Source organism: Paraphaeosphaeria sporulosa (genome assembly GCF_001642045.1).
Source record: "Paraphaeosphaeria sporulosa strain AP3s5-JAC2a unplaced genomic scaffold CC84scaffold_10, whole genome shotgun sequence".
Lineage (NCBI taxonomy): Eukaryota > Fungi > Ascomycota > Dothideomycetes > Pleosporales > Didymosphaeriaceae > Paraphaeosphaeria > Paraphaeosphaeria sporulosa.
In genome coordinates, this window is record NW_017253369.1 from 898825 (window position 1) to 924290 (window position 25466).

At 55.2% G+C, this 25466-nt stretch overlaps 12 protein-coding genes across 12 annotated transcripts; 3 read left to right on the forward strand and 9 right to left on the reverse strand.

Moving 5' to 3' along the window:
* Positions 1-120: 120 nt before the first annotated feature.
* On the forward strand, positions 121-5549 carry CC84DRAFT_1262688 (uncharacterized protein). The gene is made up of 10 exons (XM_018185166.1): positions 121-521; positions 585-962; positions 2094-2397; positions 2445-2903; positions 2954-3010; positions 3124-3164; positions 3211-3404; positions 3463-3488; positions 3547-4277; positions 4325-5549. The coding sequence occupies exons 1-10, from the start codon at positions 481-483 to the stop codon at positions 5136-5138; spliced, it is 3045 nt and encodes a 1014-aa protein (XP_018032019.1). The 5' UTR covers positions 121-480; the 3' UTR covers positions 5139-5549.
* Positions 5550-5663: 114 nt separating this feature from the next.
* On the reverse strand, positions 5664-5908 carry CC84DRAFT_1221142 (uncharacterized protein; the record flags this gene model as incomplete). Its single annotated transcript, XM_018183233.1, has 2 exons — positions 5664-5820; positions 5883-5908. The coding sequence occupies 2 exons, from the start codon at positions 5906-5908 to the stop codon at positions 5664-5666; spliced, it is 183 nt and encodes a 60-aa protein (XP_018032020.1).
* A 795-nt stretch (positions 5909-6703) lies between these two features.
* Positions 6704-7169, reverse strand: CC84DRAFT_1100059 (autophagy-like protein 8; the record flags this gene model as incomplete). Its single annotated transcript, XM_018174850.1, has 3 exons — positions 6704-6740; positions 6795-7027; positions 7080-7169. The coding sequence occupies 3 exons, from the start codon at positions 7167-7169 to the stop codon at positions 6704-6706; spliced, it is 360 nt and encodes a 119-aa protein (XP_018032021.1).
* A 682-nt stretch (positions 7170-7851) lies between these two features.
* Positions 7852-9406, forward strand: CC84DRAFT_206147 (uncharacterized protein). Its single transcript, XM_018185590.1, has 2 exons — positions 7852-8316; positions 8367-9406. The coding sequence occupies exons 1-2, from the start codon at positions 8062-8064 to the stop codon at positions 9387-9389; spliced, it is 1278 nt and encodes a 425-aa protein (XP_018032022.1). The 5' UTR covers positions 7852-8061; the 3' UTR covers positions 9390-9406.
* A 419-nt stretch (positions 9407-9825) lies between these two features.
* On the reverse strand, positions 9826-11101 carry CC84DRAFT_1208747 (uncharacterized protein; the record flags this gene model as incomplete). The annotated part of the gene is made up of 2 exons (XM_018182180.1): positions 9826-10837; positions 10927-11101. 2 exons carry the CDS (start codon positions 11099-11101, stop codon positions 10191-10193), a joined length of 822 nt encoding a protein of 273 aa, XP_018032023.1. The 3' UTR covers positions 9826-10190.
* A 1021-nt stretch (positions 11102-12122) lies between these two features.
* Positions 12123-13046, reverse strand: CC84DRAFT_1100450 (zincin; the record flags this gene model as incomplete). Its single annotated transcript, XM_018174866.1, has 1 exon — positions 12123-13046. One exon carries the CDS (start codon positions 13044-13046, stop codon positions 12123-12125), a length of 924 nt encoding a protein of 307 aa, XP_018032024.1.
* A 288-nt stretch (positions 13047-13334) lies between these two features.
* On the reverse strand, positions 13335-15529 carry CC84DRAFT_205754 (CDC50 family protein-like protein). The gene is made up of 6 exons (XM_018185588.1): positions 15067-15529; positions 14977-15013; positions 14816-14912; positions 13989-14763; positions 13772-13934; positions 13335-13716 (listed from the first exon to the last, which is right to left on the reverse strand). Exons 1-6 carry the CDS (start codon positions 15161-15163, stop codon positions 13623-13625), a joined length of 1263 nt encoding a protein of 420 aa, XP_018032025.1. The 5' UTR covers positions 15164-15529; the 3' UTR covers positions 13335-13622.
* A 687-nt stretch (positions 15530-16216) lies between these two features.
* Positions 16217-17395, reverse strand: CC84DRAFT_1221148 (uncharacterized protein; the record flags this gene model as incomplete). Its single annotated transcript, XM_018183234.1, has 1 exon — positions 16217-17395. One exon carries the CDS (start codon positions 17393-17395, stop codon positions 16217-16219), a length of 1179 nt encoding a protein of 392 aa, XP_018032026.1.
* Positions 17396-18452: 1057 nt separating this feature from the next.
* On the reverse strand, positions 18453-19373 carry CC84DRAFT_210256 (uncharacterized protein). Its single transcript, XM_018185592.1, has one exon. It carries the CDS (start codon positions 19138-19140, stop codon positions 18499-18501), a length of 642 nt encoding a protein of 213 aa, XP_018032027.1. The 5' UTR covers positions 19141-19373; the 3' UTR covers positions 18453-18498.
* A 950-nt stretch (positions 19374-20323) lies between these two features.
* On the forward strand, positions 20324-21485 carry CC84DRAFT_1189949 (uncharacterized protein; the record flags this gene model as incomplete). The annotated part of the gene is made up of 2 exons (XM_018181083.1): positions 20324-20455; positions 20619-21485. 2 exons carry the CDS (start codon positions 20324-20326, stop codon positions 21483-21485), a joined length of 999 nt encoding a protein of 332 aa, XP_018032028.1.
* A 166-nt stretch (positions 21486-21651) lies between these two features.
* CC84DRAFT_1127542 (26S proteasome-like protein regulatory subunit) lies at positions 21652-23177 on the reverse strand. Its single transcript, XM_018175777.1, has 3 exons — positions 22898-23177; positions 22520-22791; positions 21652-22428 (listed from the first exon to the last, which is right to left on the reverse strand). Exons 1-3 carry the CDS (start codon positions 23079-23081, stop codon positions 21805-21807), a joined length of 1080 nt encoding a protein of 359 aa, XP_018032029.1. The 5' UTR covers positions 23082-23177; the 3' UTR covers positions 21652-21804.
* A 249-nt stretch (positions 23178-23426) lies between these two features.
* Positions 23427-25137, reverse strand: CC84DRAFT_1167838 (peroxisomal membrane protein pex16). The gene is made up of 4 exons (XM_018179271.1): positions 24799-25137; positions 24713-24748; positions 23829-24663; positions 23427-23780 (listed from the first exon to the last, which is right to left on the reverse strand). The coding sequence occupies exons 1-4, from the start codon at positions 24944-24946 to the stop codon at positions 23657-23659; spliced, it is 1143 nt and encodes a 380-aa protein (XP_018032030.1). The 5' UTR covers positions 24947-25137; the 3' UTR covers positions 23427-23656.
* Positions 25138-25466: the final 329 nt, after the last annotated feature.

Consider the following 25466-nt stretch of genomic DNA (forward strand, 5'->3'; position numbering starts at 1 on the left):
ACGGACGGCTTTTGCATGGTGGACATATTCTCCGGAGAATGTGGCATGCTGATGTACATAAGTTGATTTACCCACAAAGTCAGATACTAATAGTCTCTTCCCCCGAACAGTCTGGCGGTTATCTGAGCGTTCAATAGAAACCCTTGAATGCGCATTAGTCAATGTTGCGAATGAGCGTCGGAGTAAGATTAAATTTGTAAGCCCGCGAGGATCACGTGGAAGAACGCCGCACCTGCCTGGGCTGCACGCGGCGTCACCCGAGAGCCGCTTCTAGTCTTGGTGCCAAATCCACGACCAACTGCTTGGGCACAGCTTCGCCTCTCATCCTCTCACCTCCCGCAAATATCCATATACTCTACGCTCGTTATTCTCAAGTCGGAACGCACGATCTGCCTGTCCGCCCCGCCGAGTCGCGATTCCTCGACCGTCGCCCGCGGCATCAGCCCGTTCCCGCGTATCTTTCACGCTCGCGAGACCACCATGTTCTGTCTACGGAGCTGGATACCCGTTCTCTTCTTCTTGTACGCCCTCCTATGCTCGATTATCCCGTTTACCGAAACACGCATACTAACTGGACCATGCAGGCTGCGTACCAATGCCTCGCCGGTCTACCTCGTCCTGTTTATCTCCGCAACCTACTTCCTTAACCGTCCCTGTGTATACTGTTCGCTCCTCCTCTTCATTCTCGTGGTAGCGCTCTTCGACTTTCATACCCCTTGGTTTGAAGCGCCGCTTTCGACCGAAAGTGCGGAGTTCGCGCTCAACGGTACGAGTCCGTTCCGGGACACCATCTTCGAGACTGCGGGAGTGCTTGCGCAGGCCGCAAACAACACGGCCCAGGCATTGTTGAAGGGAGCGATGGACAGCGTGCGCAACAAGACGGCAGATGCGGTAGGAGCGAGCGGTTCAGGGAACTACGAGTGGGTGAAAGGCTTGGTGGGCAAGAAAGAGTGGAAGATCGAGTGCCTGGATATCTTGGTTCGAATATGAATACTGTTTGCTATCCAGCGCATGTATAAATGATAAAGGTCTCAACGACCACTATACCCAGTGGAGAGTGCGGCGTTGATTAGGGTGCGGCGCAGGTGGTTGCAATCAGCGTCATTCGATTGCATGCCACGGCGCTCAGGTTTCGATTTGGGGCATTTACCTGGCGTTAGACAAGGCAATGTGTAGGCAATGACCATACGCGCCGAATTTCTTGATCAGTACATGAAAGTAGAATAGCACATGATGCTGCCCAAAACGTTGAGTCGTTGCGACTCATAATGAATTGGTTGATCTTAGTTACAAGGCTCCTTCGAAATTGTTCGGAAATTTGGAAACAAGCAATACGCACGATTGCGAAACAAAGATCTGAAAATGTTTTGCTATTGCTCGTACCGCGGATGACGATGGTGGATCGAAGATGTTGGTAGTCGCTCGACTTACCGATACACGCCGCATCTATGCGCTCATAAACGCTCCAGCTACGCGTGATATGACCTACACAGTTTTCACCGGACCCAGCCATTAAATCAGCTCATGATATTGCTCTATTGACTAGTTCCCTATTGTGGTTTAACGCGGGGTGGCTCCTTCCGGCGGGGCAAGCTGCAGCCAACCGGCGAACGCGCGCAAGCTGCACCTTCCTTGAACTATCCCCATCATTATCTAATTCCGCGTTTTTGCTCCGCACCCATTCCGACCCCTCCACCAAGCTGGCGACCCTCCCTCACATCTCGAGACGTTGTTCTCGCCCCGCGCTCTGGAAGCAGCAACTTTTCGCACGTCCGACCCCTTATTACCTGTCGACTTGTACAGCGTCTACAAGCTTTATCAAAGCAAAAGCTCGCGTGCATTCTGCGACTCGTACTCGTCCGACCTTCACGCCTGCGCGCATTGCGACCGTCCAGTCCGCGGTCAGTACTAGTATCAGATACTGCTCAAGTGAGGCCAGCAGTAGCTTCGTAGCTATGGCCTCTGATAGAGATGTTTTGCCCTCTTGGTGAGTGAGCTCAATTCTAGGTCAAAGACCAATGTGGAGAGCTGGCCAACCCTCTCTTCTATGATCAGATGGAATTGGCTTTGAATAGCACTGACTCTGTTACTAGGGCCAAACCCTCTCACTACGACATATCCATCCACGACATTGAGTTCGGCGGCAAGTTTACCTACCAAGGAACGGTCGCGATCACAACGAACATCAACAAGGACGATGGCTTTAATGACCTTGTACTTAACACCCATCAGCTCAAGGTCAATAGCGCCGAGCTCAAGACATCGACAGGAAGCCACGAGGTGAAGAACATCTCATACGAGGAGAAGCGCCATCGCGTGACTCTGGACTTTGGAGAGAAGATACAATACTCGGGAGAGGCTACGCTGACACTGAAGTTCGAGGGAACCATCAACAACGTAGGATTATACATTTCGATTGTTCGACGTCTGCTGACGCGCCACAGATTATGGCTGGCTTCTACCGCTCCAAATACAAGCCACAGGGCGACGTGCCCGCTTCTGTCGCTAAAGATGACGAGTTCCACTACATGTTCAGCACCCAGTTCGAATCATGCGATGCACGTCGAGCCTTCCCTTGTTTCGACGAGCCCAACCTCAAGGCGACCTTCACCGTTTCGCTCGAAGTTCCCAAGGACCTCACTGCGCTAAGCAACATGCCTGAAAAGGAAACCAAACCAAGCAAGAGGGACGGATTCCACACTGTGGTGTTCGAGCCTACCCCTGTGATGTCGACATATCTTCTTGCATGGGCCATCGGAGACTTTGAATACGTCGAGGCGTTTACAAAGCGACAGTACAACGGCAAGAATCTCCCTGTGAGGGTTTACACTACCCGTGGACTCAAGGAACAGGGACGCTTCGCGTTAGAGAACTGCCACAAAATTGTTGACTACTTCTCTGAGGTAACGACACAATACCCTGTCGGATTGTAACCTACTAAAACTTATCTCAGACATTCCAAGTTGACTATCCTTTGCCTAAGGTTGACTTACTTGCTGTTCATGAATTCGTAAGTCGTCCCAGCGTGAACATGCCTACGTGCAGTGCTTTGACGTCCTTGTTAGGCAATTATACGTACTCTTTCCACTCTCATCAAATGTCTAACTGACCATTGCTTTCTAGTCACACGGCGCTATGGAGAACTGGGGCCTCATCACTTACCGGTTTGTCGATCACATCCACAGTGAGACATTGACTAACGTATCGTAGCACAACCGCTGTACTCTTCGATCCCAAGACCTCCGCAGACAGCTACCGAAACCGTGTTGCTTACGTTGTGGCACATGAGCTTGCTCACCAGTGGTTTGGCAACTTGGTCACCATGGACTGGTGGAGCGAGCTTTGGTTGAATGAGGGATTTGCTACCTGGGTGGGCTGGTTCGCCATAGACCACCTTTATCCCGGTAAGCGGCGTTCGACACCTTTGACTAAAGACACTTGGCAATACTAACTCGTCTATAGACTGGAATGTATGGGGACAGTTCGTTGTACGTCGCAAGTCTGCAGGTACCTTCAATTCTCGCAATGCTAACCTTTGAAATATAGACTGAATCTGTCCAAACAGCCTTCCAGCTCGATGCACTGCGAACGTCTCATGCTATTGAGGTACCTGTCAGGGATGGCCCGGAGGTCGACCAGATCTTTGATCACATCAGCTACCTGAAGGGTAGTTCAGTTATCCGCATGTTGAGCTCTCACCTCGGCGAAAAGGTTTTCCTGCAGGGAGTGGCAGACTATCTCAAGAAGCATCAATACTCGAACGCGACCACGAACGACCTCTGGTCTGCTCTAAGCAAGGCTTCCGGTCAGGACGTTAACAGCTTCATGGACAACTGGGTCCGCAAGATTGGCTTCCCTGTTGTGACTGTCGCCGAGGAGCCTGGACAGATCGGCCTTCGTCAGCAGCGTTTCCTACTGGCTGGTGACGCTAAGCCAGAGGAGGACGAGACTGTGTGGTGGATTCCGTTGGGCCTGCAAACTGGTGACTCCATCACTGCAGCGTCAACACACAAGACCACTGCCTTGACTGAGAAGGAAGGTACCATCCGCGATGTCAATGACTCTTACTACCAGGTTAATAAGAACCTTACCGGCTTCTATCGGACCAACTACCCACCTGCACGCCTCGAGAAGCTCGGTGAAGACCGCAAGCACCTCACTGTTGAGGACAAAATTGGCATCATCGGAGATGCCTACGCCAACGCTGTTGCCGGTTACGGCTCGACAGCAGGCTTGCTGGCTCTTGTCAAGCGATTCCAGGATGAGCAAGAGTACTTGTAAGTACAATATCTATATTCAGTCGGAAACAAACTGACTCTCATAGGGTGTGGGCTCAAATTATCAACAACATTGGCACCGTTCGTAACACATTCTCCAGTTCGCCAGACATCAGCGATGCACTAAAGAAATTCGAGCTCGAGCTGATTGGGCCAGCCACCGAGAAGGTTGGTTGGGAGTTCCCAGAAGGCGAGAGCTACCTCGTGGGTCAGCTTCGGGCTCAGCTTACCCTCACTGCCGGTCTGCTTGGCCACAAAGCTACTGTAGACGAGGCTTTGCGCCGATTTGATCTGTACATCTCTGGTGAAGATAAGTCGGCCATCAACCCGTCGCTCCGCAGGACCGTCTTTGCCGTCGCGGTCAAAGAACGAGGAGAGTCCGCTTTCGAGGCTATCAAGAACGAGTTCCTCACCACGTCATCTATTGACGGTAAGGAGATCTGCCTGCGTTCGCTAGGTCATGTACAGACACCAGAACTTGCCAACAAGGTCCTCGATTTCATCTTCTCGGACAAGGTTGCGATGCAGGACAAGCACAGCGGTACGATCGTCCTCGCCAACAATGCCAAGGCTCGCCCCGAAGTGTGGAATTTCGTCCGAAATAACTGGGACAGCAAGATTTACCCGACGCTTGCGGGCAATTTGGTTGTACTCGAGCGCTTCCTGCGTTTCGGTCTGAACAAGTTCGCAGATGAGAAGGTTGCGGATGAGATCGCAGCGTTCTTCAAGGGCAAGGACAACCGGGGCTACGACAAGGGCCTGGATGTCATCGATGACACCATCCGAAGTCACGCCAAGTACAGAAATCGCGATGAAGGTGTTGTGCGGGAATGGCTGAAGGCCAACGGCTACTTGCAGTGACTTGAAGCTGGGCTTGAGGGGCAAAAGTTAACATGAGTTTGGGTGAAGGTGCGTTGCGAACTCTCTTAGCAATTCTTTAATGTGTTGTAGGGATCAATGGCCCAAAATAAGGTACCTGTAAAACAAAGAAAGACATGGGGGATACAAGGTCAAGGATAGTCAATATATTGTTGTCTTCCACCATACACAGCCCTATCTGCCCAGGTCTTGACCGCAAAGGCACACTTGACTTGATCGTCGCTGTTGGAACGAACGTCGCATCCCACAGTTAGCCCGCCGTGTAGTTCTCAACGCGTATCCAGAGGCTGTATTTCTTTAGGCGTTGTGCTCCCATACAATTGGTGCAAAAGCATCTCTTCCATCTCAAGTTCATCCTGAACTCATGATGCAAAGAGCATCTTCAACTAAGCCATCCCCCTAAGCCCCAACGAGCCTCTGCTCCACCTGCGACGTGGGTATCACATACTCCTCCCCCTGTACAACACATGCTTGTTGAATCTTTCTTAGCTCCACAGCTCAACCCGTTCAATTCTTCGCGCCGCCGTCCCACCACAACGCTACTCTCCGCTTGAACACATCGACCGTCTGCGCCGTGCTGCGCCCCTTGTCCTTCTCCTCGCGGTTGATGCGCGTCGCGGCGGCGGCGAGCCCGATGGACACGGCGAAGATGGGGTCGAGGGTGCTGCGGTGGGGATTAGCACGGTCTTGCTTGCAACACGGCGAGAGGCGGGAGCGAGGACGGACCGCGAGATGATGTACTGATATGCCATGGCGCGCGGTAGTCAAGTGTTGCGTAGCAGCTGTGATTGATGTCCGAAGCTTAATTCGCAGTATGTAAAGCTTGTCGGTGCTGCGCGCGGCCGCCCGTTCGTCTCCACGTTCACACACGCCCGTCCCACGCGTAGGGCTGTGCTCCGAGCGCCTCGGCTGCTAGCCAGCCAGCCCAGCTACCCCACGATCTGCCCGCCGCGCGCCGCGCAGGTACGTGACAGGTACTGCTTGGGCGCGCTGAGACAGCTGGAACACGCTCGCGCTCCGACACATGGTCTTCTGGTGCGTCCGTCGCCGCGTGTGCCGTGGCGGACGCACAGGTGACTTGCTTGGTCAGGTTCGGTCGATGGCGTCATCGTTTCAGGCGCCAGATGAGCCGCATGTCACGCTGAGTGATCAGAAGGTACCTAAGTAGCTTGGTGGGTTCATACATGATTGAGGGCATTCACGGGATGTTCAGCGGTCGTGGTTCTCGGATCAGGCCCTGTTATTCGTACTATAGGAAGCAGAGATGTGCTACAGTCAACACAGGGAGTCAACACAAGAGAGACGAGCTGGGACACCACTGAGATAACCAGCTTCATTTGCTCGCATACCCTGCGTTGAGACGGAGGGAAGCGCACCCAGTGGGGCTTGATGAGAGCTGGGCGCGGCGTTTCTCCCGCAGCCTCCTTCCCTAGTCATTTCCAAATGATATATAAAACATGCCCGTCGTAAAACCAAGAACGCCCTCACACCGCCATCGTGAACCATGAGATGAACGCAGGAAAAGCTGATGGGATCGATGTAGACGCTCAAGACGATTCGCCGAAGGTGTTCTCACCCGAGTAGCTGTTTGCATTTAGCAACGTGGCACTTCCAGTTGTTGAGGCGCGAGAGACTTACGTGATGTACAGGAAGCCGTCCTCGTCCTTGTGCTCCTCGTATATAGAGGACATGAGCGCGGCGGTCGGGGGAAGCACCTCGTCGACAAAGATGAAGATGGCCTTCTCCGGAGAAAGCTTGATCCTCTTGCGGATCACGTAGACGAACTGGCCAACTGTGAGGTCTGCGGGGACGAGGTACTTCTTCTTGTCGATGGTCGCGATGTCCGACTTCTCGACCTTCTCGCAGATGACCTGCGCCTGTTAGCTGCTGTGCGACCGCGCGGCGGGGGATCGAGCGACGTACGGGAATGCGGTCGTTGTACTTCTGGCGGATGCGCTCGGCCTCAGCCTTACGCTTCTCGAAGGGGTGCTCGTCCTTGAACTTGGAGCGCATCTTGGTGGTATCGGTGGCTGAGGTTGATGTGTGTGCTTTCTCGGACATGCAGGGGCGCGAAGGTCTTATATGTGCGGGCGGGCGGGTCGTTGGGCGAAACGGGCGGTAAAGGTGGGTTGAAGAGAGAGGCCAGGGCGGCGAGCGGTGAACGGCGTTATGTAGGCAGCAAGAGGCGGGAGCGGGGCGCAGGTGGTCACTACCTCATTAGTCACCACGCACTCATCCTCGCGCCTGCCTTCACCTTGACCGAGACACAGAGGATAAGGGCCTAGCGCACTTGACTTCCGTGCTTCACAGAGCACTGCACTGCACCGCCCTTTGTTTCAACCGAACTGGGTGACTCTTGCCGCGAGCATGGCTGTGTGCCCGTCGCACCAGCCCCCGAACCCCGAGCGAAGTCACTTGCTCCAGCTGCTCGTGACCTGCTGGCCTCCTGGCCTGTTGAGTCATCGACTTCACTGCTACAGCCATGTACGTTCTGCGTCGATGTAGCCAGCATCTGCATCTCGCGTTTGGAGAGGCGCCAGCGCCTGTCTCACCCCAGGCCACAACTCCAGACTCTGGAGAGCATGTGTTGTCCCGAAACAGACGAGAAGCTTCTTGGCGCGACACTGTGCCATTTAGGAGCCCCTGGGTATGGGAGACATGTAAAGCTACAATGCGGCGTGCGCACCCGCCCCAAGCTATCGATAAGCACGTGATTCGGCGCCCCTCGGTAGCCAGCAGCTCTATGCGCCGACCGTGGTGTGAGATCGACAGCTTTTGCCGTTTCTCTGACCACGGCACCCAAAACGGATAGTCCTCACTTTTAAGAAGGCGACCACCTCGCTCCTGCCTTCCATGGTCGCATCATAGCCTTCATTCCCTCCTCAATCCCGCAGGCGCTCCCACAATGCCGCCTTTCCGCCCATCATGCCGCGCTTTTCGAGCTCTCGAGCTCCCTCAGATCGGCGCATCTAAGCGCGCACTGCATCCGACCTTCTTTACATCGAGACAGAGCGCCTTCGCGCGAAGATGCATGTCAGATGGGGCCCCCAAACCAAAGCCAGATCCATTGGAGGAATGGCGGAACCCCAAGCCCAGCAAATGGCCAAACCGGATACGACTGCTCATGCTGCCCTTCATTGGGGCCATAGTATACTCCATGGTGCGCCCGCTGCCCTGCAGTATCTTTCGGAAGGCTAACTTCAAGATCAGTGGACAGACACGTCCATCTACGAAACCGAGCCGCCATCCATCGCCGAGAAAGACTCTATACTGAAGCGCGAGAACGGCATCAACGAGCAATCGCCAATGCGCCTGCGCATGGAACAGTTCATAAAACAACATCAGAAAGAGATTGTCGCTGAGCTCGAGAAGGTCGATGGCAAAAAGTTCGTTGCAGATTCATGGCAGCGGCCAGAGGGCGGCGGAGGCATAAGCTGCGTGCTGCAGGATGGCAACGTCTTCGAAAAAGCCGGCGTAAACATCTCAGTCGTGTACGGACGTCTCCCCAAACCAGCCATCGCAAAGATGCGCGCGAACCACAAGGCCCTCGACCCAACCGTTGAGTCCCTCGAGTTCTTCGCCAGCGGCCTAAGCATGGTCCTGCACCCGAAAAACCCCAACGCGCCCACCGTGCACCTCAACTACCGCTACTTCGAGACGGCCGACGACCACGGCAACACCAACGCGTGGTGGTACGGCGGCGGGTGCGACCTCACGCCGTCGTACCTCTACGACGAAGACGCGATCCATTTCCACGGCACCATCAAGGCGGCCTGCGACAAGCACGACAAGAGCTACTACCCGCGCTTCAAGAAGTGGTGCGACGAGTACTTCAACAACAAGCACCGCGGCGAGACGCGCGGCGTCGGCGGCATCTTCTTCGACGACCTCGACGAGACGGAGAAGGACCAGGAGCAGCTTTTCTCCTTCGTGCAGGACTGCTTGGGCGCCTTCTTGCCGAGCTATATCCCCATCATCAATAAGAGGAAGGACATGCCGTTTACTGAGGAGCAGAAGCGGTGGCAGCAACTCAGGAGAGGGCGCTATGTCGAGTTCAACCTTGTGCATGATCGGGGAACGGCGTTTGGGCTGAATACACCTGGCTCGCGGGTGGAGAGTATCCTGATGAGCTTGCCGCTTACGGCGAGGTGGCAGTACATGCACGAGCCGGAGAAGGGGAGCAGGGAAGAGAGGCTGCTGGAGGTGCTGAAGAACCCGAGGGAGTGGGTGTGAGGGTGTAGGAAAATGTAGTGTATACCATATTGTATCAATGGCGGACGCGAAATCGAACTTTTTGGCGTGTATTCAGCTGTGTCGTATGACAGCTCACGTATAGTAGAACTGTATTGGGATTTCCACAGTGAGTCTCGCGGTTTTCGTTGATGGATTTGCTAACTGTTTCTGTCGGCGTACAACGCATCGGCTCCGAACGTAGAGCTAACCTAATTACCGCAGGTAGTTTTCCTCGAGAGTGTGGTTCACTAGTCGGAGGCTAGCGACTACACCGCGCTCTACCTCGACTTCCGACATCACTGCATGGACAATGAGAGTTTCCAGACAGCGAATAGTATCAACGAGAAGGAACAACCTTGTCAAGACACGGCGAAATCGTACGATTGAAATGCATTGCCACACATCATAAGCATACATTACAAGAGAAAGAGGTATAGATGCTGTTGGACTAGGCTCATCAACACTCTTATTGCACGACACAGGTATCCTCCACGTCCAGACCATCCTCCCTCTCCCCTCTCCCACTCCGCCTCCCCGTCTTTCCGCCCATCTCCGCATCCTTGAAAGTCCCGGCGGCAGCACCCACGTCCACCTCGGACAGCATCCCCAGCGCGCTGTCCGCCCGTTCCCGCTGCTCCCTAACATGTTGATGGGATTCGTCAGGCATCCGGTTACCCTGGGCCCTCGGTCTCACAATCAGAACCCCAAGCGCAACCAGCATCGTACAGAGAATCAAAATACCGATCCTCGCCCACGACTCCACCAGCCTCATCGCGAGCACATCCATCTTTTCTCTCCACCTCAGCGCCGGTCGACCCGCCGAGTGCTGCTCATACTCTTGGCCCTGCATCTTCTCCATATCCCGGCAGAACCCTGGGCTCGTACGGCGGCGGAGGGGTCTCGACTCTTTCTCTTTCGTCCCCGCGCTCTTCGTTGTGCACGACAAGGAAGTACTCCCTCAACGTGTGCTGCGCCGTCGGCGAGGGCGGGGTGCTGCGGCTCTCGGAGTAGACGCTGATAGCGTCGATGTCGGAAACCGAGGGTCTCGCTTTGAGCAGGATGAGTGTGTACCGGAATATGGAGGGTGGTTTCGAAGACGGGGAAGAGGAGGTTGTAGCGGTGGAGGAGCTCGAGGCAGTGCGGCGGTGGAAGACGGCCGGCATTAGTGGGACAGGAGCGCCGTTGCGGGGCTAGGTGGCGTAGGTGTAGGGTTCGGTGCGGTGCTGTGCGGCGTGATTGTCTGATCTCGAATCGCAGGCGTGGAGAGCTGCGTGCTAAGGTTGGTGGCTGGCTTCCGTACTGTCTTCTTTGTCTTTGTTCGTGCTTCCCCACTTGTCTCGTCCAAGACTCGTATGCAGCGAAAAGGTGGCAAGAGATGTCACGGACAGAGTTCAGTGCGCCAAGTGCCGCGTCTATTGAAGCTGGTGTTTTGTCCAAAGACCCCCAGCCTGTCGTCGTGCGGTGCGCGTCCGATAGATGGTAGTGGCTGTCTCAACACGGAGATTGGATGGAAGATTTTTTTCTTTATACCACTTACAAGCGCATCTGGTCATACTTCTTTCCTCGAGGCTGCCCAACGCAGCTGCCATGGTTGCACGGACACCTCTGCATGCGGAAACAAAGGATTGCGCGCGGAGGAGGTTGGTCATGGCCGCAGCGGGCGTATGTCTAGCCCTACGAACGCCTCCCGAAATTTGACAGCTGTTAGACATCTTGCGTCTTAGACAAAGCCCTGAGCTGGAGCTGGCGCTATCGTGTCTTTCCCTAGGCATGGCGTGCAGGTACGTTGTGGAACGCCGTAGACGGCAGGCCGGAGATGCGGGTCCAAGGCCAGGCCGTTTGGATTCGGGCTATTGTAGGTTTCATTCATGCGTGGAAGTGAGACATATTGAGCCATTTCTCGAACCGAGATAATTTTTGTCGCCGCTGCCGTTCCAGCTCGGAGGGAAGCGACATTCGCCGAGAGTGAGCGGACATAGGACAATCGCTCCCAATGCGGTGCATAAAGCTGTGGCTCGAGAGTCAGCAGGCCGTCAGCAGGCCGGAGCATCGTCACCGTACTGGAGGCAGTAGTCCGGTCAAGTTAATTTGGTTTCTCACGATCTCGACCTGCGAGGCGGAGAGGAAGTGACGCGAGCATCAACGTTCTGGAATGCTCTCGTGACACTTCCGGTATATCTGACGTAGTACAAGATCAATTCCGCCACATTGAGAATGGTATGCATCTGAGAAGTTACCAACCGATCAAGGGATCGTCAGTGTGCGCAACCGTATGCGTAAGGGAGATCTCGTGGAAACCTGGTGTTCGGGGCGAGATTGACAGAAGTGCACATGTAATTTCCACTCTGGAATCGGTCTCCGCAAAATAACTCGTGAGAGTCCTCGGTGATGCTGTATCATATTCGCTCAACGTGCAGGATCCGAATGCAATGGTAATCTTTCCCGTCACTTTTCATCACTGGCATAATTAAAACACAGCAAAAAGAGTTCGATCATGTCAAACCAGTCATCCTTCGAGCCACCCGATAAAGGGATGTCTGGAAGATACAGCGAGCTCATACATGCCAGACATGACAATAAGTAACTACAGCAAGTAAATCTATCCAAAGCGCAACAACAAAAGGAGCGACTCTAAGTATGTGCAATTTACCCAAGCAATCCGTAGAACATAACACGCGCCAAGTCATCAAATACAACCCAGTGGCCTTTCAAGGCCCATTCTCGTTTCCCCTCTCAGTTTCCATCGCGGTACAGGTTGTACATGTAATGCATTCTTTCCTTCTGCAACTGCGTGAACCCCTGGTAGCAAGAATCCGTGCTGTAGTCCATGTAGTTGTGAATCGGGTCGTAGGTATCATCTCCCTTCTGGTTCGGGCATGTCTGCTTCTTTGGGGACGTTGGACACCCATCCGTGCTTTCCTTTTCATACGGCGTGTCGTCGATGTAGTCGCCAGGTCCATCGCACGAGTAGCCCTCGAAAGTGTGCAGGAGGCCCATCCAGTGGCCTGTCTCGTGGACGGCGGTCATACCGGAGTCGTACCCGTCCATATTGCCGTCAGGCATGGTGTTTGCGTTGACATTGCACCCGTCGTTCCAGTAGACGGTAGGGTCGGATTTACCGTTCGCCACGTTGGAAGGGAGACTGCATCGCCCGAGGACGCCGCCACTGAGGTCTGTCTGAAAGTACAGGTTGAGGGTGCGGTAAGTGCCCTGGCGTAGTGCTTTTTTCATCTCAGCGTCGTCGTTCGGTTCGCCAACAGCCCACTTGTCGTTTTGGGTCCACGTGACGTTGATCAGGTTGAATGAGATACCGTAGTCTTTGTAAGCTTTGTTGAGAGCGTCGACTTGGGCTTGAGGCATGTCGTTTGAGATGTCGTTCTTCTTGTCCTTTTTGGCCACGATGTGGAAGACGGCATCGACAGTGATGGCGGTGCTATTGTCTTTTGCGCGGGCGAGAAGTTCGTTGCGCTTAGCCCGCTGGGCTGGACTGCCACCATTATTGCCTTCATGCAGACCTTTGAGGGTATCCAAAAAGTGGTTATCAGCGTGTTGAGTGTCAGTGCCGCAGTCGAAGGATTTGGGGCGCGAAGTTGCATTTTCTGTTGCGGCGGCAAGCAGTCCGAGCCCCAGGGAGGCAAGGAAGAAGGATTTGAACATAGCGAAGCCGGAATTCCCACTGTTTGAATAGTTTTGTAGTATCGAATTCCAAATGACGTCGGATTGGAGGTGCTGTCAAGAGTTGTTTATTGTGGCTGCGTTGCGAAGAGCTCGTCGTGATATTTATTGTGGGCATTCTTGCGCAGCTTATATCTTCCTCTTCACTGCGTTCTGGATTCCGGAGTCTCACAATATCCATCTAGGCATATTTGGTCCACTGTCTGGACATCTGGCTAGGTCAATAACGTGGACGGAAGCGGGGACATTTGTCTCAAGCACCGCCACTATACTGATGGGCTGAATGTCTTGCGCGGATTTAAAGATCAGACAGTATCAACCATGTGAGCAATTCAATGCAAAGAAATCATTCGAGCGATGCATAGTGATGTAAAAGAATTCTGCGATTCGATTGGTCGCTGACGTACGCCTTAACTCCAGACGCGCAGACCATTGTGGTACAAATACACATCCCGATACCCCGGACCGTGGTCGCGACTCAATTGCAAAAGGAAAAGGAAAGCGTTGCATCGGAGATGCCAGGCCCCATATCTACATTAGGAAGGACTTCCGTGATCATCATGCGCCTTCGCCGGGGCGGGCACGGCCTGTCGTTGTTGCGGTGCTTGGCTGGTCGTTGTTCCACGACAAGTAAGTATGATCACCCAATTTTCTATTGCCACAATCAGTCTACTTGTTCGATTCTCTCCGATGTCTCGGCGTCTTACCTTGGCTTGACAAGATGGGTCAGCGTGAAGATGGTGCCGAGCAGGATGCAGAGACCGCCGACAACGACGTAAGCAATGCCCAAGAAGGGGTTTCTGCCACCGACGACTGTGCGGGTCGAGATGAGAATTGACTTAGTGCCACCGTACTTGGAGGCCGGGAACCCTTTGATTACGAGTTAGTGATGAGATTAGGACACGGATATGATATGGCGCGTACGGTCATAGATCTGCACCCGGTATTTGCCCTTCAACAAGGGAGCAGTGTCGTTCCTCATAGCCAACTTGCTAAAAGTCGGGAGACCGGCTGTCCTCATCCAGACTTGGAAAGCCTCCCATGTATGGAGGTCTGGCAGAGATGTGGAATCGTAGCCATCCTCAGGATATTGATCTGCCCAATTGGGTGGAGGAACCACGTCTTTCGGCTGATACTTTGTTTCTCCGTAGAGATCGCCCTCGGAGCTCCATGATATACCCTTCTCCGTGAAGTTGTAAAACTTAACGTCGTCCACGTTCAACGCCGTCAGGTTGCTGTAGGAGTCGTTGAACATGGAGTTTGCGATCAGGCCACAGGGATAATACGGTCGACCGTCCGGAGCGACATCGAGCGGGTCACACTCGCCAGATTTTATCTGTGGACCCGTTTTGGCATCTCCCTTCAGTTGATCGACGTCGAAACTCTTGACATAGCGTCGGTGGTTCTGGTAGAAGTTTGTCAGGCGATAGTAGAAGTAGATGGGACCCTTGATCTCCTCCGGTACGCTGAATTCGAGTATGCAGACGTCCGTGTCCTGCTCCTTTCCTGATGGCCATGTGTAGGCTTCTTTCGCGTGTGCCCATCTGGGGGGGTCGTTGTTCAACTTCGTCTTAAACGTCTGCGAGTACTTGTCGGCCGGCATTTCCTTTAGAGGCGAGGTGCTTCCAATGGGCAGTGTTGTGTTGGGCGACGAGCTGTCGGTCAGGCAGTCTGTGTAATCGAGCGCGATCTCTTTTACCTAGCGGGGTGTCAGCCTGCCAGGTCTTTCCGCCGCCTCAGAATGCGCATACCTGAGAGCTCGCATACAGCAGCAGCGCGCCGATGGGTGCAAATATGATGCCGACAATGAAGAAAATGGGAAGGACCGTCTTCGGGGTGAGAATGGGTCTGCGGAAGCCTGTCAGCCATGCCCGTCGCTTCACGCGCTGCAGCTTCACGGGCGCAAACATACTGCCATGCTTTCAGTCGCTGCTGCCGAAAGGCCGTATCTACACTGCTGTCAGCATCCTTTGTCGTCGCGCACCGGACGGTCGCCGCTCACTCGGGGGCCTTCTGGACTTGGTCTTCTTGGCCGTCTCGTTGTTCGGTTCCTGGCTCGATATCGAGTCGGTATGCTCGACCTGCTGCGTCTGCGACATGGTGGGCGATCCGCGCTGTTCCGCAGCGTGGGCGGGAGAGTGACTGAGGGCGCGGTTGGGGATGTTCGTCGTTGGACGCCGCAGCTGTTCGCGCGGAACTTAGCTTGGCCGGGGATGTACGCCTCGCCCGCCATTTTTAGACCGCCCGCGCCACACCCTGTACGTTGCCATTCCCGACGCCAGGGTTCAGGCTACGTGTATACCAAGGCGACAGCAGGCCTCTTGATGTTCTCACGAGAGGACGCAACGCCTGTAGTAATCTTCCGATGATGTGCACTCTTCACTGCTGTGGTTCACGAATCATTTTCGTCCACCGTGCATTCCTGCGAGCATGTCGAATGCCACACGGTGGCTGGCACAAAGAATGGAAATATGCTTATGCTAGACGCGCACCTCATCCTGTAACTTTATACACTGACTCTACCATACATTTGTGAACTTGTAGTGCAGCAAGTCAGCCTGTATGTTCACAATAGGGCCCATCTCATGGATTTCCGTTTCTATGGTCGGCCAGCCACTGTGCCAGCTGTCATCACAAGCACTCACTCTGAGTCAAACGGCTGGGAATTGAGCAATATTCGCTCCATGGCGACAATGATCAGTTGTGCAGTCTGAAGCTACGGAACAACACGAGCATCCAAGATCAGCGCCCTTCCCCAGCGCGACGAAACAAAGAAAGAAACACATAAGTTTGTGGTGTAAGGGGTATCAGCATAAAGCATAAAAAGGAAAATGGTAGAGCGGCGTGGTCAGTCTGACGCCGCAGTGAGATCCGAACCCAACCGAGGGCAACCAGCCCATACATGCAATATGCCTATACCCAAGACAGGGAACACTTGTTCGTTCGTAAATCATAATGAAAGGGGGAATGCATCTGCCATCCCCATGCCGCAAGCAAAATCAAGGGAAAACCCAGTTGACGCCGTCCATATCCGAGGCTGCTTATGCAACGCAATGCGAGTCGTAGATTGTGAGAGGTCCAAGTAGTTGGCGAGTCCAAAATCGGTTGTATGGGAGAAGAGTGCGGATGTGAGTGACCGTGTTTCGGAGTATTTAGACGAAGCGGACGAAATACTTGGGGTCAAACCAGCCAACCTTGTCGTAAACCGCCCAGAGCTTTGAGGCCTTGTTGACATCGATCTTGCAGGCTTGCTGGGCGTCAGTCTTGCGGAATTCCTTGCCGATCTTCAGGGCTTCAATGCGAGCTTGGAAGATGCGGCGTTTGCTGCAAAGATAGGTGGCACAAGACAGGCGAAGTGTGCCAGCAAGAGGGATCTCAGCCTCGTGTAGCAGGTGACGGTCGGGATCATCATGGAGCTTGAGAGCAGAGCCTTTCCACTCCGTTTTAAGGGCACTACTGTTGCCTGTGCCGAGCGTGCTGAGAGGCGGCGAGTAATCCGGGAGCGAGTTGTAGTCTGTGTCATCACGAGTTCCAGCCGGGCGTGCAGGTTTCGGGGAGACCGAGCTGGGACCCGCTTCGGAGAAGGAGTCATAGACCTGGGCTTTGGGAGTGCGTTTCTGGACGCGTGGAGCACGGGGAGAGCGAGGGAGGCGTGGGATGCCGACCTTGGGCAGTTTAGCCTGAGACCTCGACGACGGAGCCGGTGCCAACTTCTTCAGCGGCTCCCTCTTGTGCACGCCAGCTCTTTTCTGGCTGATTTGCTCATCAAACTTTCGCTCTTGCAGGAACCAAGCCCGGGGGTCCTTGCGGTATAGGTCGTGGACGTTCGAAACGAAGGTAACGGCGAGTTCGTAGTCTTCGCGGGCAGGCTTGTGCTTGAGCGCAGCAAATTTGGAGGAGTTCATGTGCTTCGTGATGAGGTCTTGAGAGGTCGTGTCCACCTGTTCCTGAGGGAACAGTGGCTCGTCGCCGGCAATTGAGCTGACAGTCTCGCTGCGACGGAAGAGCGGCGGGTCTCGTACACCATCCACCTCCATTCTGTCCGTGTTTTCGTTTTCCATGCAGGTCTCGTAAGGGGAAATGGGCGGCGAGGCCAGAGCGTATGTGGCGGTGGTGTTGGATTTTGTGGGGAAGGTATTCCAGGGAAGCACTGAAGGCGGCTTGGATTGCTGCGAGTCCATAGAGGCGAACGACCCAAACGACGTGGCGGAATTTGAGTGTGCGAGCGATCCGAATGACTCGGAGCGCTTCATCTCTGGGGGCGAGAGGAGGGAAGAAACGGGGATTCCTTGCGAAGGCGTCGCGGGCCAGTGGTGTGAATTGTTTGCCATAGCAGGGCCGCTGCGTGGGTTGTGTGTGAAGTGAATTGTGAATTGGTGTGTAGCAATGAAGGCGGGCGGCCGCCTGTATAAATGTGTCTAGGCAGCAATCGAAGTGTGGGTGTTGGGACTCAATCGCCGGTGCAGACGGTGATTAGAAGTGCAAGTGGGCGGTGGCGACTTGGTACACCCGCAGTTTATAAGGCAGCGACCCAGTCGGGCGTGGAAGGCTGCGGAACCAGACGAGCAATTGGCGGACGAAAGACGCGGGCAGCCAGCAGGCGGAGTTATCAGGAGTGCGAAAGGCGCTCGGAAGAAGGGGACGAGCAGGTTTATGAATGGGGGAGGGCGCTCCAGGCGGCAGTCAAAGGACGTCTGGGCGACAAAGACGGTAGCGCAACTGAAACCAGGGCACACAGGGTGGCAGCTGGCGCAGCCTCCCGTCGTCGCAGCAGGCCCATCAGCTGGCCTCTCCTCCCGGCCGCGCTGAACAATCACTGGTGAATCGAACTGGGGAGAATGATGTGGACGCGACTGCCACGGCCGCCGAAATGGCGTTAGCGGCACCACTACTGGAGGGCAGGCGCGCATGCGCCGCAGGGCACAGGGCACACCTTCCCGAACCGATGCATTCACTCTATCGCTCCCTTCGACGCAGCGCTACACGAAGGCATTGGCGACTCAATTCACCGCGACGCAGCGCAATGCACCGCACGCGCTGCCCGCGTCGCTGTCGCCGGACCATTGGGTGCGCGCAGCCGCTCCTGCTGCGAATCCGCAGAGCCACGTTGCTACCTAACCGCGAGGCTACGTGCCTCACCAGCCGGCGTCATCTCTGCATCCCCTCTCGTCCCCTCTCCACGGTGGGTGGACCCGGGACACCGCCCTCGTCATGTCTGTGCCTGGCCTGACCGCCGCAGCCTCCGCACCGGCTCTAACATGGCTTCTCGCCCTCGTCGAGTGCTGCGACGGACGGAAGCGGACATTGGCGGGCTTGTGATCACTGAGCGTGCGGACTCCTGACACCTCGTTCGCATGAGCCCGGATTAGCCGCCACCTCGCTCATTTCTCACCCTCCTGGCGGGCGTGCCATGGACAGCCTGGTCTCGTGATGCCTAGCCCGCGCAGTCATCGCCCCAAGCCACGCGGCGGGTCGTGAAGGGAGTCACACCCAAGGCGAGTACACGGCGAGCCTGAGATTGATACCCTGGTCCGACGCCCCCAATGGGCGCGCCGCATCCACTGGACCCTCTGCCCTCGACGCTCCCTGCAAAACATGCCGTGCAGCGGGAGCGAAGCTGTCTGCAGCATGGCCGCGCGCATTGGTTCTCGCTGCCAATTGCCGTCTGACGCTCGCAAGAGTGCGCCATTGAGCGCGCAATTGGCATGTGATGGCGGCGACAAGTCTCAGCTGGACGGCGAGACAGTCTGCGGGTGACCGGACAGGCGCGGTCCCGTGAGTCATGCCCTTGCCCAACGAGCCACCTGGATGCACCACGCGGAGCGCTCGTCACACCATCTCTCGCAGTGATGGTGGTGGAGGGGTAGCGGGGTGCGTGTCTTATCGTTATCGCCGTCCTGCGCGAGCGACCGCCATCAAAGTGTGGGGTCGTTTGATGAAGGCATGCAGGGATACTATTTCGGTCTAAATCTAGGCGCCTGTTCGCTGCCTGCCCAACGCCGCCGCTTACCGAGCCCATGCGAGATGTCGTCGCACTGTGCTCACGCTCTCCTGAGCACCACAAGGAATTGGGCATTGGAACTGCAATTGCCCAAGCAAACACGCCAATTGACCCTCACCGATGCGCATCACGCCTCCAATTCCTCTTCCACTGTCTTTGCAAAGCTGACTGTGCCGTCGGACTTCAAGTGCTCCCATCTCGCGCCCCCTCACCAGATCTTCCGTAACCCCAATATGCGCTCCTTCGCGTCGCGTTTCTCTACTGCCGAGACGCCCCAGCTTTTTTGTCAACAGAGATCGTCGATTTGCCCGCCAATGCCGAAAGCCTGACACCTCGAGTCCGTCTCAATACGGGCATCAACTCGACACCCGTACTGTATCATGCAGCGAGCCATTGTCCAATAAGCACGGGCTCAGCGATTCCCTCAACAGGCAAGTACCACTACTCCGTCCACGGACCCGACCGACTCGTGCCCAAAGTGGGTCGGTCATAGACTAGAGAACGATGCCAACAGCATTCTCTTCAAGCGGTGTGCTGGAAGCTAACAGTAGGCGCCGGCCCCACTGCAAAAAGCAACGGCTCTTGCAAGTGTCTCGAGCGCGCTAGAAGGAGAACCTTGGAAGGTGTGGCTAGATTCGACCGAAGGATCCTCGGGTAGATGAAGCTCACTGAGATCTCGCACCCATTGTGAACCGCAGTTGAAACGTGGCCTTACGTTTGCTGAACGGCTTTGTACTACAAGTCTGTGTGGGTAAGCTAGCCTTAGGATGCGTTGGAGCCTACGGCAGACGGACCCCATGTGCAGAACTTGGCCACAATTGGGACAGGAGACTATGATCTATTCAAAGTGAATGACATTGCTTGGCTCGAGGTGATTTAGTAGCCCTCTGATATCCGACATTGACCATTCGTGCGGGTGCGTTCCCGTGTTCGGTCCTACGCCTGGGCTAATTCTTTCGGTCGCCGGCCATCGCCATTGAGGCCCACATGACGCAATTGTATATCATTGAGCAGAGTCGAGGACGCAATCGGCGTGCAGGCCTATCAGTAGCACATGACGAGATAGCATGTTCTTCTTGCGAATTGTATGTCCTCGTAACGATCCGATTCCACAAGCCATGCGGCCGCGACCGAACCACAGACCACCTAAATTAGTGCCCAAGCCCGCCAAAAGCAGGATTACATCGAAATGTCCTCACCTTGAGCTGGTGTCAGGTGTTCGTTACATCACGAAGCCGAGCCCCATCCAGGTCACTTCATGCTCACGCAACAATTATATCAACATGCATCTCTCACGGCCCCGGTTTCCGTCCTAGCGCTCGACGTCAAGATCGGAGCGTGGGAGATCTACGATCGCAGGTCACGTGAGGGCGCATTGGCCTCACCGCGTGTACGCTAACTCGTACCCTTCGCGTCCCCGCAAACCTGGGGAACTTTATTCCAACCGTCCCGTCGCGGGCCGTCACCATGCGAACCCGACCGTCGTTATTGCCACCATCAACGTCTGGCAGCAACATGCGGAGGGGGGAAGCATGGCCTCGTCACATCTTCAGTCTACTCGCGCGTTCGTGACACAGCTCGTTGATGCGCTCGGTGTGCGTGCTGGTAGGGAGCACGGCGCCGCCGGCCGGGAGGCTCGGGATGGGAGCACGAATATGCTCGAAGGCGCGGGTGGAGAAGTGAAGAAGCTGCTGCTGGCGCTGCACGTTGCGTTTCCGAACGAGCTGCTGCCTGCGCTGGACCTCCTCGATCGCTCCCTCGTTACGCGCTTTCGCACCCGCCGCGACATCGATGATCAAGCGGAAGCAGCTGCGCCTCAAGGACTACGCGGACAGATCGAAGGAACAGATACAGAAGGAGCACCAGGCAACAGCAACACCGATGGGAGCATCATCGACGCTCCAACGCAGCGTCCTCCGCCGCCCGACGGACTCGGCCCAACGCACCCATCCGACGCCGAGATGCTCGATGCGCCGCCACACTCGGCTTTACCGGAAAACATAGCGGATGGAACTCCACGCGATGCCAAGCAGGCGACGATGGAGGACACGGTATATTACGTCCGCTCTGCGCAGCAGCGCTCCTCCCGCTTCAGCACATCCTTCGACACGCTCACATCCTACGAAGTGCGTCCCACCGCGTGGAACTGCTCGTGCCCTGCATTCGCGTTCTCTGCTTTCCCGCCGGCGCATCCTGAGCCGCCGGTGCCGATGTACGATTCGGATGATGAAATACAAGTAGAAGGCGAAGTGTGGAGCTTTGGAGGGTTCGGTCTGGGCGAGGGTATACCGCCGGTGTGTAAGCATTTACTTGCTTGTGTGCTTGCGGAACGGTGCGCTGGGCTGTTCGGAGGGTACGTGGAGGAGCGTGCTGTTAGTGTGGAGGAAGCTGCTGGGTGGGCGGCTGGATGGGGAGATTGAACCGACAATTTTGCTATGGACGCATTCAGGTGTCCGTGGGCTGTGGGCTAGATGAAGTGCCGAGCATAGAGCTGCAATAACGATACCCGGCCGGACGCAGCACGGCCCAGCGATAAACGAAATGCACATTTCACCTTCACAGCCAATGTAGTGACGAAACTCATTCACGTCAATCATGCAGATTCTCTATCATGCCATTATGCCGCGACGTGGGCACATGCAACCCGTCATTGCGTGGATAGGGCCGCCAGGGTGATGGTATAATACACTCCTATGCGCACATGCAAGTTCCAACTGCGTCTCACCCCTCTTGCGCATCTCAACCCTTCTTCTTTTCGGGCTCCTTGCTCTTCTCCTTGTCGCCCTCCTTTGTATCGCCGTTCACGCCATTCGCCTTCTTGTCCTTATCGCCCTCCTTGCCCTCGTCCTTCTTCGTCTCTTTGTCCTCCGCCTGCTGCTTGTTCTGTATCTTGTTCTCGATCAGGTCGTGGAATGCCGTTATTGCGCGGATCAGACTCGACAGGTAGATCGCCATCAACTGGTCGTTTGTCTTGATGCTCATCGCCCTAGCCAACTCCGAGTTATCCGCTGCGCCAGCCGCGCCGCTCGCAGGTCCTACGCCGTTCGTCGCGCCCTTGACTGGCGATGGCTTTGGTGTTGAGAGGTTGGGAAGCAGGTTGAACACGTCTTGGAGGTTGCCGAGAATAGCGTGGTTGACCGGGAGATCGCCATCGAGCACCTTCTGTAGGTACTGCCCGATGTCGCGCAGCCGCAGGTGCAGGCCTTGCAGCGATTGGAGCTGTGAGGTTATGCGTGTGGAGAGGGTTCCGACGGCGACATCGCGAATGTCGCGGAGGAGGTGCTCGACACCGATTTCCTCTGCTTCTTCGGCTTCGATCATCGAAGGCGTGTGGACGAAGGTTTTGGAGGTCGTTGTGCCGTCCTGTGACACAACTGTTAGCATTTCCCACTTTCTATGGCGCTTGGAACATGTTTTCATGTCATCTCCGTCGCACATGTGTAGTGACACTCACATCCTTGATCTCCTCAACCGCAAAGTATGCATCCGTTGGTACGCCCACCTCTTTCGGTTGCACGTCGATGATGACTAGCAGCGGGTTCGGTGTGTATCTCTTGAACAGCTCGTTGATTTCCAAATCCGATGCCCGCAGCTTCGGACCAGTGTGATACCACCCAATGAGCTTCTCCCGCGCGTTGACCTTCTTGAACATGTCGTTCATCGACTCCACGTAGTTGTGATCCAGGAACCATACCGACGGGTCCTTCTCGTCTTCTTCAAACGGCACTGGCGAGGGGTCAGCAACATGCGCATGCGAAGGCCCGCCACGCATGAAAGAGGTTTCGGCGCGGCGGCGGTGAATAAGTGAATAGCGGGGTGACAGCTCACGCACCAGCGAAACTGTTCGATACCCTCACGTTCTTTCCATCATTTTGTCCCAGAAGCACTCCGACTACTCGTTTCCGGGTTCCCTTTGCTTGCCGGCCGTAGTGATCTGCTGCGGAGAGGAGCACGAGCGGCGCAACAGAGACATTGCGGGTCACGAGCGACAGCGTCTCTGCTGTTGTGGCGGGCATAGCGAGAATGTGCGGTTCGAGCAGGCGGGATTGTGGAGAGGTGCCTGCGACGGTGATGGAGGCGGGTTTGGCGGGGTGGTGGAGTTGGTGTGTGTTGTTGCTGAGGCTCTAGCTCTCCGAGCGTGAGCTCGTAATGCCAAGACTTTAATCGCCAGGCACGAACGTTGAAAGTGCGCAGATGCCTAAAGCCTCCAACAGCATATTACATGGAAACTCATGTTAAACATATTCTGCATGGACACACGCTTGGATATACGCTGCCACTGCTACCATAATACTTGTGATTCTCATAATTCTACATGGATAAGCCATGGCATTATGCCAAGAGAAGCTCTACTTGAACCTGTTCGGTCTCTGTGTGAAATGTCGAATTCATGGTATATTATACACAGCCTGTAACACAAAGTCGAAAGTGTGGAAGACCAAGGACCAGACCAGCAGTCCTGCTATCCTTACAACGCCAGGGTTCAGATGATCATGCGCTTCCGTCCCAACGTTCATCCTGTGACATGCCCGATCCATTATCTCCCATCGCTATCCAACGCTTAAACAAACACAAAAAAGAACTGAAGAGTTTAGAGAGTGGCGGTCGGGAAGTAGTACTGGTCCCAGAGGAACTCGTAATCCTCAATGACACCCCCGACAATGTCTAGGAGCGGCTTGTTCTGCAGTTTACGTGTGACGGCATGTATCCAAGCCCTAGAGACCATTAGCTGCAGCAGCGGAATCTGTACAAAGAATACGTACTTGGTGATGTTCTCGTAGAATGCGCCACGCATCATCCACCAGCCTAATGACCAGCCGCGCTTTCTTAACTCTTCCTTCTCAAGTCCAGTCAGACCTCTTAAGCCGCCAGCCAGTCTCTCTTGGAAGTCTTTCTTAGCAAGCTGTCTTGCACCATACTCCAAACCGACGCCTATCAACCACGGACGCCAACTCTTCCGGTCTCCACTAAAGTGCTGCATGGCCAAGGCATAGAAAACGGGGCGCAAGATGTACAAGACCTCAGCAATTTCTCCCTTTCCACTGACACGGTGCAATAGTGCCTTAGGGGGCTTGATATCGTCGGCTGTGAGTACCTTGGATAGCAGATAGCTGGAAATATCGGATGCATCTGGCAGGGTCGGCATCGATAGTCCTGTCCGTGGCATGATCCAGTTCTCTGCAGCCGCCTCTTGCTCCGTCGGAGGTGTATCCATGCCATTCGGCGATGCTGAAGAGTCCTCCAGGGTACTCGGATCTACCTCCCTCTGGGGCAAAGGGGGCGACACCAATGGTCTCGAGTTCGTCAATCGCAACAAGAGGAGACGACACACAGCTTTGACGACCTCCAGAAGCACCACGACGCGCCACCGCATCTTCTCTCCCTTCCTCTTTGCGGCCATCTCCCACAGAAGCTCTGTGTATTGGATCATCTGAAGCACGAGAGCGATTCGCCGATACGTTGGTGACCGATCTGTCCAGAACTTGGTGTAGCGGCTGTGGGGTGTTGGTTGCTGGCGCTGGGCTCCAGGTATCCGAGCAACAGCTTTCGCGAGAAGGGAGTCATGGTAGAGCGAGAGGAGCTGGACGCCGCTGTGAACTGCGCGCCGGTTAGCAGATGTTTTGCGACAACGCAATAGAGTACCTACGAGATTCGGACGCAATCTCGGACTCGCGAAAGCGACCTGATACAGTTAGTCATAACCTTCCAAAGACACACGATTGGAAGGCCTACCAGGAATGATGTATGTGAGTGATCGCAGCGCCGATTCAATCTGCGATACGGCGCTGCTGTTCTTGGTGATAAAGTCGGAATACATCCCGAGCCATTTCGGAGGCAGCGACAGTACCTCGCCCGTCTTCCGCGTCGCCTGCTTGTACATCCTGAAAGTACAACCCGCGATAGGGTGCGACAACTCACTGGTTGCGCGATGGGTAGTGATGTGGAATGGTTGGGGTTGGGCTAGGTGCGCTATCGAGGGGCGTCATGCTCGCGCGCGCGGCTGCCGAGGTACAAACCAACGCGGATCTGCGACCGAATCACACTCACCATCAACCAGAGCGTTGGCTGGCTTCCCCGACACGGGTATGTGAATTTCTTGTATGCAGACTGGTCAATGCTTCAGGCTACAGCCCAAAGAGCCCTTTTTTTCACACTATGGTCTTGCCATCTCTGGTGATTCGGCCCGTGAAGGGCTGAAATGTGTACCAAATAGGACTGGAGCAGCGACATGTGACCACGCGCGTCGGCCGTATCCCGCCTTTGTCTGTATAGGGAAGGCTACTGACATGAATTACAAAGCGACACCGCAAACCGGCCGTAACACGACAAGGCATCAACTTCAAGTCGTACAAAAGATACGCAAAGATACTGAAGACCAGAAGTCGCGCAGTGCACACTTC

Excerpts from the sequence above, each read along its gene's own strand:
- CC84DRAFT_1262688 (XM_018185166.1), top strand. The coding sequence starts at position 481 with ATGTTCTGTCTACGGAGCTGGATACCCGTTCTCTTCTTCTT. Across the intron at positions 2,398-2,444 it reads TCGAGGGAACCATCAACAAC|ATTATGGCTGGCTTCTACCG; the intron begins GTAGGATTATAC and ends GACGCGCCACAG. Across the intron at positions 3,405-3,462 it reads CATAGACCACCTTTATCCCG|ACTGGAATGTATGGGGACAG; the intron begins GTAAGCGGCGTT and ends ACTCGTCTATAG.
- CC84DRAFT_206147 (XM_018185590.1), top strand. The coding sequence starts at position 8,062 with ATGCCGCCTTTCCGCCCATCATGCCGCGCTTTTCGAGCTCTCGAGCTC. Across the intron at positions 8,317-8,366 it reads GGGCCATAGTATACTCCATG|TGGACAGACACGTCCATCTA; the intron begins GTGCGCCCGCTG and ends CTTCAAGATCAG.
- CC84DRAFT_205754 (XM_018185588.1), bottom strand. The coding sequence starts at position 15,163 with ATGTCGCAGACGCAGCAGGTCGAGCATACCGACTCGATATCGAGCCAG. Across the intron at positions 14,913-14,976 it reads CAGCGACTGAAAGCATGGCA|ACCCATTCTCACCCCGAAGA; the intron begins GTATGTTTGCGC and ends AGGCTTCCGCAG. Across the intron at positions 13,717-13,771 it reads ACCCATCTTGTCAAGCCAAG|AAAATTGGGTGATCATACTT; the intron begins GTAAGACGCCGA and ends TTGTGGCAATAG.
- CC84DRAFT_210256 (XM_018185592.1), bottom strand. The coding sequence starts at position 19,140 with ATGCCCAATTCCTTGTGGTGCTCAGGAGAGCGTGAGCACAGTGCGACG.
- CC84DRAFT_1127542 (XM_018175777.1), bottom strand. The coding sequence starts at position 23,081 with ATGCCCGCCACAACAGCAGAGACGCTGTCGCTCGTGACCCGCAATGTC. Across the intron at positions 22,792-22,897 it reads GGTATCGAACAGTTTCGCTG|TGCCGTTTGAAGAAGACGAG; the intron begins GTGCGTGAGCTG and ends ACCCCTCGCCAG. Across the intron at positions 22,429-22,519 it reads CGGTTGAGGAGATCAAGGAT|GACGGCACAACGACCTCCAA; the intron begins GTGAGTGTCACT and ends GTTGTGTCACAG.
- CC84DRAFT_1167838 (XM_018179271.1), bottom strand. The coding sequence starts at position 24,946 with ATGTACAAGCAGGCGACGCGGAAGACGGGCGAGGTACTGTCGCTGCCT. Across the intron at positions 24,664-24,712 it reads CGAGATTGCGTCCGAATCTC|TTCACAGCGGCGTCCAGCTC; the intron begins GTAGGTACTCTA and ends ACCGGCGCGCAG. Across the intron at positions 23,781-23,828 it reads TTCTACGAGAACATCACCAA|GGCTTGGATACATGCCGTCA; the intron begins GTACGTATTCTT and ends AATGGTCTCTAG.